The 12,732-nt window shown below is 39.3% G+C and overlaps 1 protein-coding gene across 15 annotated transcripts in view; it reads left to right on the plus strand.

Annotated features, from left to right (window-relative positions):
- The window catches only part of PDE1C (phosphodiesterase 1C), a 261,099-nt gene that overhangs the window by 106,045 nt on the left and 142,322 nt on the right, over nt 1–12,732 (plus strand). For 10 of the 15 annotated variants that reach the window (XM_063404870.1, XM_063404829.1, XM_063404836.1 and 7 more), the window contains one exon: nt 1,020–1,046. The exons of the other annotated variants lie outside the window; for them this stretch is intronic. In XM_063404870.1, coding sequence (XP_063260940.1) covers nt 1,020–1,046 — 27 coding nt within the window. The remainder of the gene's footprint in view (nt 1–1,019; nt 1,047–12,732) is intronic. 15 annotated transcript variants of the gene reach the window in all.

Consider the following 12,732-nt stretch of genomic DNA (forward strand, 5'->3'; position numbering starts at 1 on the left):
GTATTGCTAAATAACAAGGCACACCTCATCACAGTCCACACTGAAACTTGTTTCAGTCACTACTTGTGAAGTTTAAATATCATTAATTTTACTTTAGAACATACAAGCAGAGCTGTAGTCAAGTAAATTATTGCCCTGTTTTGCCAGCCTCTGTGCAAAGCCTTTGGAAACAGCTACAGCAACAGCAGCTCACAGACAACATACAGTGCTGATACACCCCTGCAGGTAACCATACAGCCACACAGATAGCTATTCAGAAAGGCATGTGTTGCCTTTTTATGTGTTGCCTTACTCTGTGCATTGGCAGCCTATGTCATTGCCTGCTGTTGAAGACAAAATCCACTGTACTAAGATGAGTAAGAGGTTTAGAGCCTTTGCTGAAATTGATGTGGTGTGAGCATTGGAGTAGAGAACAGGTCCTGTACACTTATCTGCTCTTGCTGTTCCTAGGCCTGGGTTAAGGTCTGTAAGGTCTTAAGTGCAACTAAGTGAAGCTTGGGATGTGTTATCTGGAGTTTGTTGGAGTAGAGTACTTGCTAGGGTCTCAACTTCCTGTTTAGAGAGTGACTGCTCTAAAACCACTGGGGTTTTCCACTGAGTGACCACAGACAATATGGTTGGATACATTTCATCCCTTCATCTTAATGGGATCTTCACAGACCTTATCTTACTTATCTGTTGGATGAAAGACATAAACATTACAACTAGTAAGTACAAGTAGGTTTCTGAACTTGGACTTCCTGCTAAGTAATTTAGAAAAATAAATATTTTTTCTGAGATGAAACAACCCTCTCTCACAAGAAAAGGCAGTATGCGCATACAAGCAAACACAATTTTTTCTCCTGAATTTAGTGGCAACCACCACTGAGGTTAGTAGAAGGGAATGGCTGCATTAGGTTTGGGACAATCTTATGGCAGAAATGACTTCGCTGAATTGCTCCTGATTTCTCACCCTTTCCTTTTACCTCCTTGCCTGTGAAGCCTTCTCATCTCAGTTGTATTTTGTTCTTTTCCTGCAGGAGAAAATATAAGAAAACATCACAGAGGTAAGAGTAAATCGCAGAAGACTGGCAGGTATTTGTGCGTCATCTCTCTCTTTTTGTTAGGGGGTTTGAAAAAGGATTTTTCTGTCACCAGGTTGGTGGTTTTTTCTTTTTACCCAGGGAAATGCCATTCTAGTGATTTTTTCCCCCTTTGAAGGACTGTCTTGTGCTGTTGCTGCTTCCAATCTCCTTTGCTGCTAATGTTAGTCCTCTGATATAAGTGCTAGTTCTCTCTGAGTAAAGACAGAAATATTTGTCATTGAAGGTGAAATCCTAATAAATATCACAACATTTCTTCTGCAAGATCTGCTGGTTCTAACTTGTATAGTTTGCTTGTTCTGTAATAACAAAATAAATTGCAGACTTGTAGAGTTACTAATGATCTGTGTCACTGCAGTAGACTGAAGGAAAATGTGAATCCTGTTGATTAAATGTCCATATTACAGCCTCCAGATGTAGTTATCTTACTCCTTCCTCGTAGGAGGTGGGCTCAGTGGGGGTCTTTGATAAATTTTCTTACTTTCGAACCCTTGAGCATGCTGGCAGATAAGCCAATGTGATGCTTTGATCGGCTAAAGTGTTATAGGCATTGCTTCTGTTTGTTATCACCTTTTGCTGGATATTATCACTCTAATGCAGCAGCGACAGGACAGACTATGTGTGCTTGTGTGTCACAGCCACAAGAAACTGTGGTGTGGTGGCTTGAGTCTCAGACAAGGTGGGTTTAAGCTATGAGAGTTTAGTGAAAAATACTGATTTGGAGATTTCTGTGCTGATCTGTGTAAGAGGGCATTGGATAATGTGAGACAGGAGAACAGGGAGAAGGTAAACATGCTCTCAGGTTTTTTTCAAAATATGGGGCTGACACTGTAGTTTTATTTGCAGCTTTACTTTTCTCCCCATTTCTCTTGCTGCTGCCTTGATTGTTAATTAATTACGAACATTTTTCTGGCCACGTGTCTTCAACTGCTGCAAGAAGATTCCAGAATGAATGATTGCCCTGTGTTTGTGTGTATTTGTGAATGCCTCAGACTGCTTGCATTGTCAATGCATTTCATTGAGTATTGTGTCCTATTTAGGTATCTTTTCTGTGTGCATAACTATGACATTAGTGAGGTTTGTATTCAGGAACTCTTTTCTATGGGAGACTTTCTGTAAGCCTCAGAAAAGAGACCTAAGTGTGTTCTCTAAGTCAGATATAGTCTTGCATTGATGACGTACATAGAATACAATATGTCAGTTTGTTTAAACATAGCATTACAGGGCTAAGTTTTGTGCCTGGTGGGATTTTGAACTTTCTGTTTTTTTTCTCTTCCCATTAACATGCCAGCTGCCTGCCTGAGGGTGTGCATCCTTGCAGCAATTTTGCAAATGGGCTTTCATGACCTTCTGATGTCAGCTGAACTGAAATTATCTATTGCTTGCTTTTACATCTTCCTTTTGTTTCTCTTTGGGAAGTGTTATCACATAAGAATGCCTACATGATAGTAGCAGCAGCTACATAGGAGAAACACTGCTGTCCTTTGTACCTTTCAGTGAGTATAAAGAAACAGTTTCCCTGAATGCAGACTGACTGGGAAGAAAAATCAAATACATGTAAGAAAATAAATAATATATGTAAGAAAATGTAATGAGAAAGAGCTGAGGTAAAATCTGAGCCATCCTAAAAGTGTAATTAGAAATGACAGACAGTGACATTTACATTGATCATTCTGTTAATTGAATAGGCTTGAATGCTTTTGTAACAATAATATATTGGTGTGATTTCTCTTATAAACTTGGAAGTTTTACAGCTATCTAGACAACCCTAACTTCATTATTCTCAATCTGAATTGCATCTGAACTACTGAATGTGATGTAGATTAATCACAGCAATACCAGAGAAGTGGGGTACTTAATCTGAACACAAGTAGTTTTATCATTCTGCTAACACAAGTAGTTTTATCATTCTGCTGTCTAGTACCCTTTGGTAAGTAAATAGCAGATAGCTTGCTATGTAGTGACTGGGGAAGTAGTCAGCAAGAGGAAGAACTGGACAGGAAGCCAAAGCTCTGAATTTCCAGATCCTGAGGTGGTGTGTGGGTTTTTTTGTGTGTGTGTGGGGTTTTTTGTGTGTGTGTGTGGGGTTGTTTGTTTGTTTATTTGTTTGTTTGTTTAAGCACATGACGCCTCAGTCATATTTGATTTGATTGTTTAGACTACCATTTGTCCTGAAGACTGCTAGCTGTGGGCTGTCACATATTCCTAGGAGATACTCAGCACCTTCAGCTTCCTGGGACATTAAAAGGGAAAGGAGAATTTCAAGTAGCCCATGGCAATCTCCTCCTAGGTTAGGTTCATCCTCTTGGGTGAGTTCAGCTAGTGTACGCAATTTGGCACTTCTAAAGACTCCCTAAAGTCCAGTTTATCATCACAAAATTTATCAGATAAATAATCTGCATTAAGTTTACATGGCATAAATTTTCCTTCATTAGAGTCCACTGTTATGCATCTTTATTCCATCAGTAACACAGAATTGCATTCTCAGACCCTTCGTGGAGTTACATACACATGCCACTCCAGACTAAAACTGCAAGGCCCAGAGTCCCTTCACAGCAGGCAGCTCCATAGAGCTGCAAGTGCCTCTTTTGATTCCTTGCTCACACACACACTCTCAGGTATGCTTCTTCCTTCTTCAGGCTCAACTATAGGTTTCCTGCAGCAGGTCAACTCAAGCTGGGTGCCTCCTGAGAGGGACCTAGAACATAGAAATCCATGGAAAATTATACCCCTATGACTTCTGCACCTGCCTCTCACATGCTCTTCATGTGCCTTGAATGCACTTCTCAGTCCAATAGTGATTTTTGTTTTGGTGTCTTCTAACATAGTAGTATTTCTCAAGTGTCCATGCAGGCAGGCCATTAACTCTTCATAACTTGTCAAGTTGCATCTTCTCCTGATGGCTCTAGTCTCCTTATCTTCCAACTTGTGATTTTGGCGCACCTGGTTGCTGACAGAGCCTAGGAAACGAAAAAAGCCCTAGACGTAGGATAAACATTTCTTAGCAACAACCAAAACATCATGTGATCTCTATTCTTCTCATACTAAAGGCAAGACATAGCACTATAGCAGCTACTAAAAAAATAACACAGAATATTGACTATCCCTGCCAAAAGCATATCTAAATGTAATTTCACAGCTTGTGGCCTAAACCTTCACCATATCGAGGTACTCAGGCTAAACAAGTGAAGCTAAGACTAAATCCACACAATATTATAACTGTGTGTAACTTCAAATGTAGTTATTCTAAAGAAGTGTATTTCTCAGAAGGAAATGTAACCAAAAGGTCTTTGAAATATGACGTTGGCCTTGAAAAATTATCCTAATGGGCCCTGAAAAATACTGATGTGGTTTCTCAAAAAAAGATTTTGCTCTGATTAAGAAAGGTTGACAAACCACATGGCCAGAATATCAAGACCTCTCTAATCTTCAGAAGGATTTTGTGTTTTCTACTTCAGACATTAGAGCAGGAAACTCAAAAACAGAGATCTTTTCTATCTCTTTCCCCATTTCTTCTTCTTTGTCATCTATGTATGTGATTCTTAGTTCCAGTTTGCTTCAGCATTTACTTAATATGTTCTTGGAGAAATGTACTTGTGCTAGTGGGGGCACAAGAGATGACACCATAAATGTGAGAATAAGCTTTTATCTGAGGATATCTTCAGAGGGCAGGTGATGTAACCAAAGTCCTGTATAAGCTTCCAGCTTTCAATATCTCTCATCTCATATGTTCAGAGAGGATATATAACAATTGTCTGAACATAATGGAAGTACTATGGTTAAAATAATTGTGTGTTTCTGAGGTTATTGCTCTTAATATAAAAAGAAATTTATTTCTGAGCTGCTGTGCAACACATACAGATTTAGTGATGCATGTAATTAAAATTCAAACTTAGGAACCTGACTTGACTAATATTTACATAAACCAAGTTTTCATCTTATTTTAATTCCTGTCTTGTTTAATATAAGCTATTTTTAAAAGAAGAAAAAATATTTCTGTTCTCTTAAGTTTGTTGTCAGAAACAATGCTTCATGCAGTACAGACAGTGCTCTTTGGACTTGCTGATCAATGATACATTCTAGGCCTGTAGACCATCGTCTTATCAGGCTGGTTTTCAGAGTCTGGCATGTTAGTAGTAATGATTGGCTGGGATGAAATTGGTTGTTTCCTGGATTCTTACTTGTTCTTCCTGTGAAATATTGCTGCAGACAACACTTATTTTGATTTTTAATGAAAAACAAAGTAAAATTTTAAGAAGTGAAAGATGCTGACAACATTTCAGTAGTTCTGTACATGAAATGTATCTATTCTGATTTCTTTGTCTGCCAAAGGCTGGTTTAAAATTCTAGGCGTTTTTCCCCCTTACACTATCAAAATGGATACTACTATAACTGAGTTCCACATGAGCTGGTAATTTCTCTGGAGGTTTTTTCAGCTATCTAATAACATTTATACAAATTCCCGTGCTGTACTGACTAAAGACTTCTCCACTTCTGTCTTTTAATGAAGACAGAAATGCTTATCCACTACTAACTGCAAGAATTGTATGATCCACACCCCAGAACAGAGATGATCCTGTAATTTACATCTTGTGTGTTTGTGAAAAAAATAATTGGCATTGTAGCATCTGGTTAAGCCCTGCAAACTGCAACAGCATGTTGATTTTCATGGGCATACTCAAGGAATGTGCAGGTGCACAGACTAAGCTATTTTACAACAGCTGCTGAACCAGATTCATTGTAGGTCATGACTAAGCAGAGTGGTGGAAAAAAAAATTGGACTACAAATGCTTTGTTAGGTATGGATGAAGAAATGAGTTTGATTTCCTGGGCAGCCAGTCCAACACCTTTTGGTAGGAGCTGTTCATGTTCTGAAAAGCGATTAGCTTGTTGCTGCTTTTTTGTCAGTCTGGCCAAGCCACACAAAAGGTTATACTTCAGCTTTCAGATTGCAATTGCAATTCTTTTTTGCTTTCACCTGGCAATAATGTGGATATTTTCAGATTGTGGTGACAGAGTCTCCTTCTGTAAGTTTTTGCAGTAAGGAACAGTCACAGCATCACAGAAACGCAGAATGAAGTTGAAAGGGACCACAGTGGGTCATCTGGCCCAACCTCTCTGCTCAAGCAGGGTCATCCTAGAGTACATAGCAAAGGATTGTGTCCAGATGGCTCTTCGATATCTTCTGCAAGGGAGACTCCATGCTCTCTCTGGTCAATATATTGCAGTGTGTGGTCACCCACACAGTAAAGAAGTTCTTCCTCATATGCTGGTGGAACTTCCTGTGCATCAGTTTCTGCCCACTGCCTCTAGTCTTGCTTCTTGTCACCACTGAGAAGAGCCTGATTCCAGTCTCTTCACACCTTCCCTTCAGATACTTATAGATATTCATAATGTCCCCTCTCAATTGTCTCATCTTGAGGTTGATGAGGCCCATCTCCCTCAGCCTATCCTTGTAAGAGATGCTCCAGTCCCTCAGTGATCTTTGTTGGCTTGGACTTGTGGTTATCAAGTTTGCCTTGGTGTTTTGTAACCCAATCCACTTTGAGCAAGGGAAGGTCTTCCTTCCAACATTTGTTACCCTAATTCTCCTGGGTCAGAGATCTCTGAGGTCTGGTCTTTTCGGTGAGTTTGATCTGCCATTCCCTGTTACCAGGGTTGCTCCCTCCATTTAGTAACAGGCCCACCATTATCCTTTCTTTTCCCTTTGCTGTTGATGTATTTGAAGAAATCTTTCTTCTTGTCCTTGGCATCTTTGGCTAGTTTTAATTCCAGATGAGCCTTGATCTTTCTTGTCTCCTTTCTACTTGTTCTGAAAATCCCTCTATATCCCTTCTAAGTGGTCTGACCTTATTTCCATACCTCCTGTGTATCTCCTGCTTATACTTGAGTAATGACAGGGGTTCTTTATTAATTTATATTGTTCTCTTGCCCCTTTACCTGATTTCTTGCTCATTGGGATGCATCATTGTTGAGCCTAGAGGAAGTGATCCTAGAATATAACCAGCTCTCTTAAACACCTCTTTCCTGCAGCATTTGTTCCCATATAATTCTTTCCAGAAGATCCCTGAAGAGACTAAAGTTTGTTGTCCTCAACTCCAAGGTGACAATCACCTTTGCCTGTTACTGAGCTCCGCAGTCTCATGGTCACTACAGCCAAAGCTGCTCCCCTCTTCACATCTCCAGCAACTCCATATAATGTCAAGCAGCACATCATTCCTTCTTGGGTTCTCCACTACCTGTGTCAGAAAGTTGTCATCAATGTCTCCTGGAACCACTTAGACTGTGTTTTGCTCTGTTGCTTCTCCAGTGGGTAGCTGAGACTTCCACAAGAACCAATTTCTTTAAAGCTGCTTCTAGCTGTCTGTAGAAGGCCTTATCCACTTCATCCTCCTGCTCAGATGACCTGTAGCAAACACCCATGACAATGTAACTGTTACTAGTCTGGTGTTTTAGCCTAATCTGTAAGCTCTCGACTTGCACATCGTCCACCCCAAGACAGAGCTTGATACAGTGCAAGTGTTGCACATAGAGGGCAATTCCACCACTGTGCCTCCCTGGTCAGTCTCTCCTAAACAGTGTGTAGCCCTTCATTTCAACATTTCAATTATGTTGAAGCTATCCCACCACACCTCCATTAATCAAAATAATATTAAAGCTCTGTAACTGCACACAGATCTTTAGCTCCTCCTGTTTGTTCCCATACTGCATGTGTTGGTGTACAGTCACTTTATGGAAGTATTTGATTGTGTCAATATCCCAGTAGGTGTATGAAGGGATGCCCCATAGTCCCATGTTGGGTATGTCTTTGGCTGTTTGTGCTTGATTAAGATATTAATTTTTAAACTTCTTTTTGCTACTAATGTGGTTGTTATAGTTCTCCCCTTCCCACACCTTACCTCTGTTGAGCTTGGCTATGCTCCTGTTCCCCCCTCAACTCTACATTAAAGCACTCTCAACTAGGCCTGCTAAGTGCTGAGCTATGATCCTTTATCTCTTTTGAGACAGGTCTATTGCCAGCAGGTTTTTGCACATAAATCAGCTCATGATCAAAACCCCCAGAATTCTGCTGGTAACACCAGTCCTCCAGCCAGATGTTCATCTGTATGACTTTCCTGTTTCTTGTCCCATCATTCTCTGCAATTGTCAGGTCAGAAGGAAACACAACTTGGGTTTCAGATCCCTTGACCAGCTGTTCCAAGGCCCTGAGGTCTCTCTTGATTGTCTGCAAGCCTTTTTGTTGGGACTATGAGGCATCAGTGCTTACCAGGACAACCAGTAAAGGGTAATAATCAGTGGGCAGCACCAGGCTGGGAAGTTTCTTTGCCATGTCCCTTAGCTGGGTCACAAGCAGCTCAACACACCTTCCTGTGAGTTGGGTCTGGTTGGCATATTGGGGCCTTCATTCCTTAAAATGAGTCTGTCCTGTTTTTAAAGCAAGATGCAAATTATCTAAAGGCCCAACAGTTTCCAGTGGAGAGTGTTCATGTGAAGAAAATCCCAAACCCCTGAAGATTTTAGCTCTTTTGGGACCAAACCTAAAAAGAAGTCTGACGATGGCAGAAACAGTCTCTACTAAATCTCTCAGGAATTTTTGAATGACCAACTCCAGTGCATGTTATTTATTTCAATTTCATTTCACCCTATTTCTCAGCTTGATTGTCTGAACACTCAAGTACAGTATGCCAGGTATTCTGTCTGTGGGAGTCTATTGGCAGGCCAACATTATGCTTTTTGTCAATGCCCTTGAGAAGCCATAAGAGGTAAAGTAGTCATCAACATCAGCTCTCACATTTTTATTGCCTAGGATAGACAATCAGCCTTTACTTATCAGCATAGCCTTGATACTTTGCCCTTATCTGAAATCAGAATAGAAATATCTTTGAAGGAAAACATAACTAAAGCTAGATTTTCCTCATAATTTTCCAGTAACTTTCCAGTAAATATGGGGTGAATTTAAAGAATACATTTAAGATATTTCTGAATTGTATCTTTATTGTCCTTTAATGCTCCAATTAAAATATGTTAGTAAGAGTTGCACAGTGGTGAGACATGGACACTGGGCTTCTGTCTCAGGTGGTTTGGAACCTCTTCAGGACAGTTTTTAAAAATAAGACAAAAGGCAGTACAGAATCTTACAAATACTTGAAGCCTGCAGGATTTGTCACATCACTAGCAAAGGCATTTTGCTCTGCTATGTGCAGCTATCAAGTTGTGAATTGCTTCTATTAATCCAGTAGTGGAAACATGGATGGCTCTGAGAAACCCTGCACACTGTGCACAGACCTGCATATAAAGAAGTTGTGACTCCAAAAGGTCTAGGTGAAAAAGATAAAAAATTTCTTCAGTCTCTTCATCTGAAATGAGGTGTTAAAAGTTGAAGAGAAGCAAAAGTAGGAATAATATAATCTTAAATCATATCGAACTGTTTTGTCTTCTAGCATAGCACCTCAATAGAGCTGTGATTATCATATGGATTGACATAGTTTGAGAGTGAATGAACGACTTGCTTGGTGATACAAATGGTAAAATTCTATTTGCCAAAGAAATGAGGCAAATTATGTAAACATGGCTAGCTTTTTCAGATGCAGACTTTGTGACATATATATGTAACTACCCATTCTTAATTTGGAAAATTACTTTGTTATAGTACGAGCAGACCTTACAGCATTCACCTATCTCTTCTTCCAGCTGTTTGCTGAAAGGATGTAATTAAAGGAGCATGTTTCTTCAAACCATCATATGCACACTTATTCATCAGAAGCTTAAAATCTGAATTAGGAATATGCCAGCCAGGCATTGGGTTTTATGTGCATATGACATGTTTGTCTCTGTGGAAGGATTTCAGCTTCAGGAATGAATGTAGGAATATTGAGGAAAGCATGAACTCAGTAAGAAAGACAAAAATATGTAGTATTTCTGCATTGAACTAGAATTTGCTTAGAACTAATATTATTAATGTTTATAAATGAGAAGCATTTTCAGTAGATTAAGAACTGAAACCCATGTTTTGGTCAGGAGTACAAAGAGATGTCTTCCAAATGCTGTTAGATTTGTATCAAGGGTCAAGAAAAAGACACCAAATTACATTTAGTTAACTATATTTCTTGGTATTAGTCTTATGTAAAGATGTCTAACAAACAGGCCCTCTAGGTCTTTCACCATCTTGGTAACCCATCTTTGGACCCTTTTGAATAGCTTTCTTTTTTTCTATATTGCAGTGCCCAAAAATGGACCACTTGTCACTTTGTGTAGCTGAAATATATTTGCAAATTGGGTTTTACTGAACAAGCAAACTTCTTATAGACACAATATAGAGTATCAGGACAAAGATGTTATTTAAATGTTTTCCTGTAATGAGTAGAATATCTGTGTGTGAATACAGGTTTGTAGTCAAAGAAGGGAAGGAAGAAATGAGTGGGCAGTACTGGGGAAACAAAAGTGGACTATAGGGCTGTTCAGCTTTCTTTCACAATATGAAAAACAGTCCAGGCTGCAATTAAGATTGCTGAGGGATTTATCACTTTGATGACTTCAGCAGTTTCCCAATTTATATCACATGAGGAGTACCAAGCTATGAAGCTTTTTCTAGATGAGAAAACAGGTTCAGTGCAACTTACATATTTTCGTATTGTGCTTTTAGAAGTCTTTAAGAGTACTCGCCAATGCAAGGAGAAACAGAACTCTTGTCTGGGCAATCCATAAAGACCTAATGTGCTTTGTCTGCTCCAATTGTTTACAACTTGTTTGCTAATATCTATATATTCTCATTCTGTTATTTGAAAACCATTTTGTTTCAGATTATATCTGTAGCATTACCAGATCTTTTCCATCTGTGTTGGACACGGATTTCTATACCAGATGTTAAGGAGACACTGGCACCACTTTTCCTTGGAAAGGCCAGAAACTTCTATTTCCAAAAATACTTTTGTACAAGTATTACTTTTGTAATGACCACCACCTTCTCACAAAGTGAAAGAATGACAAAGTAAATAAGTGAATGTTGATTTAAAAAATATTATGGCTAAGAGTGATTAATTTCAAAAAACTTGTGTTCTTGAAGTGGAGCTTTTAGAAGCAGAACTTTGCTATAGATATTTGTTCAGGTCCAAATGCAGTTCTGTGACTGTATCAGAGGTCACATGGCAGTTTTCTCTCACAACACATATGCATGGTGAGAAAGCTTCCAGGAAATAATCTTCTCAGAAATGTTTTCATTATACATTTAATCATCAGTGAAACTAATGATTGTGAATGAAGAATCCATGAAGCTGATTTACCTCTTGCCCTTCTAATATATTGTGTTCCTTCACACTGATTGTTTCTAAGCCATGCTAGAGCATACTTTGTAAACAGCACACAGCCAGTTTTGTAGTGTATGAATACAGCTTGGTGGCTACTCAGAACCTCTAATTGATTAAAATTATCTTCAGTGATACCAGTTTAACATGTGTCACAGAACACATGAAGAGTCTTGGAAGGATATGGTAATATTATGCCAGAATCCTGTCCAAATGATACAGGTATAATAAAAGGGGAAAATGACCCAGATAACTGAGTAGATTATGGAATACACTGACTGTATAGGTTTTCAAAGATCAAACAGCTCCTCAACCTAAAGTTAGTGCCCTGTATGGAAATATGTGCTTGTTTTATTGCAGTGGTTCTGTTTTACAAAGAGAAGCATTATATCTGAATCATTGCAGAGAAGAATAAGCTACAGACCCTGCTAAAGGAAGTTATGTTTGCCCTTTCTGAAAAATACATTTGTAAAAAGGTGTTGCAATTTGGATGGCATGACCTTGACTTAAAGTCATATTTCTCCTTTGCTTTGTTTGATAAGTTTAACATTGCAGTTCTCCTATTTGTTACTTTGGGTATAATCAACACCAGTTTTACAGATTTTTGTGTGTAGAAAATCATGCTGTAAAAAGCCGGTGCCCACAAAGAGGACCCAAGAGTCTTGCAATTTTATTTGAGTAAAGGGAGAGAGTCCATTAGGCAATAACTCCATAGGGTCTCTCTTGAGTTTTGGACAATGCAGCCCCTCCTCTTATTGTAGACTCCCAGCTGCATGTTGCTCTCTTCCTTTACCCATTGGCTGAGATACTAAGAAGGTACAGACTTCCCAAACCATCTACTACATGTTCCTGTTTGAGCATGTTTCACACCCTCATTGTACACTTTATGACCATTAAAATTAGCTTTAAGCCCACCCTGGGCAGAGAAGTTAATATTCATAAATCTGTTAAGCCTGTGTATTTTTCCCTAAAGTTCAGAAGTTCAGAGTGTGCTCAGTTCTGCAACAAACTTGAGGGACTTAATGTTCATAAAGAACCCCACACCCATTCTTCCAGAACCTGAGTGGTGCTTTCAGATCTAGTCATTTGAGAAGAGGTTAACACCCATTTCTTTTATCAATTTGTACAACATTTCCCATTTAGGCTTTTGAGCTGATTTTTAAATGCCTAGTTCATGTTAACTGTGTGCAGCCACCTGTTTGACTAACGTTTTTCAGAATGTAGATCACTATAGAGGAACACACCTAGCTCAGTGTGCAAATGGCAGGTTGTGCCCTTGGTAGTGGGAAATGGCACGTGCCCCCAGCAATGAGCTGTGAACTGGTGCTGACCCTTTGCCTAACAAAGGG

The sequence above is a fragment of the Prinia subflava genome, chromosome 1 (genome assembly GCF_021018805.1).
Source record: "Prinia subflava isolate CZ2003 ecotype Zambia chromosome 1, Cam_Psub_1.2, whole genome shotgun sequence".
Taxonomy (NCBI): domain Eukaryota; kingdom Metazoa; phylum Chordata; class Aves; order Passeriformes; family Cisticolidae; genus Prinia; species Prinia subflava.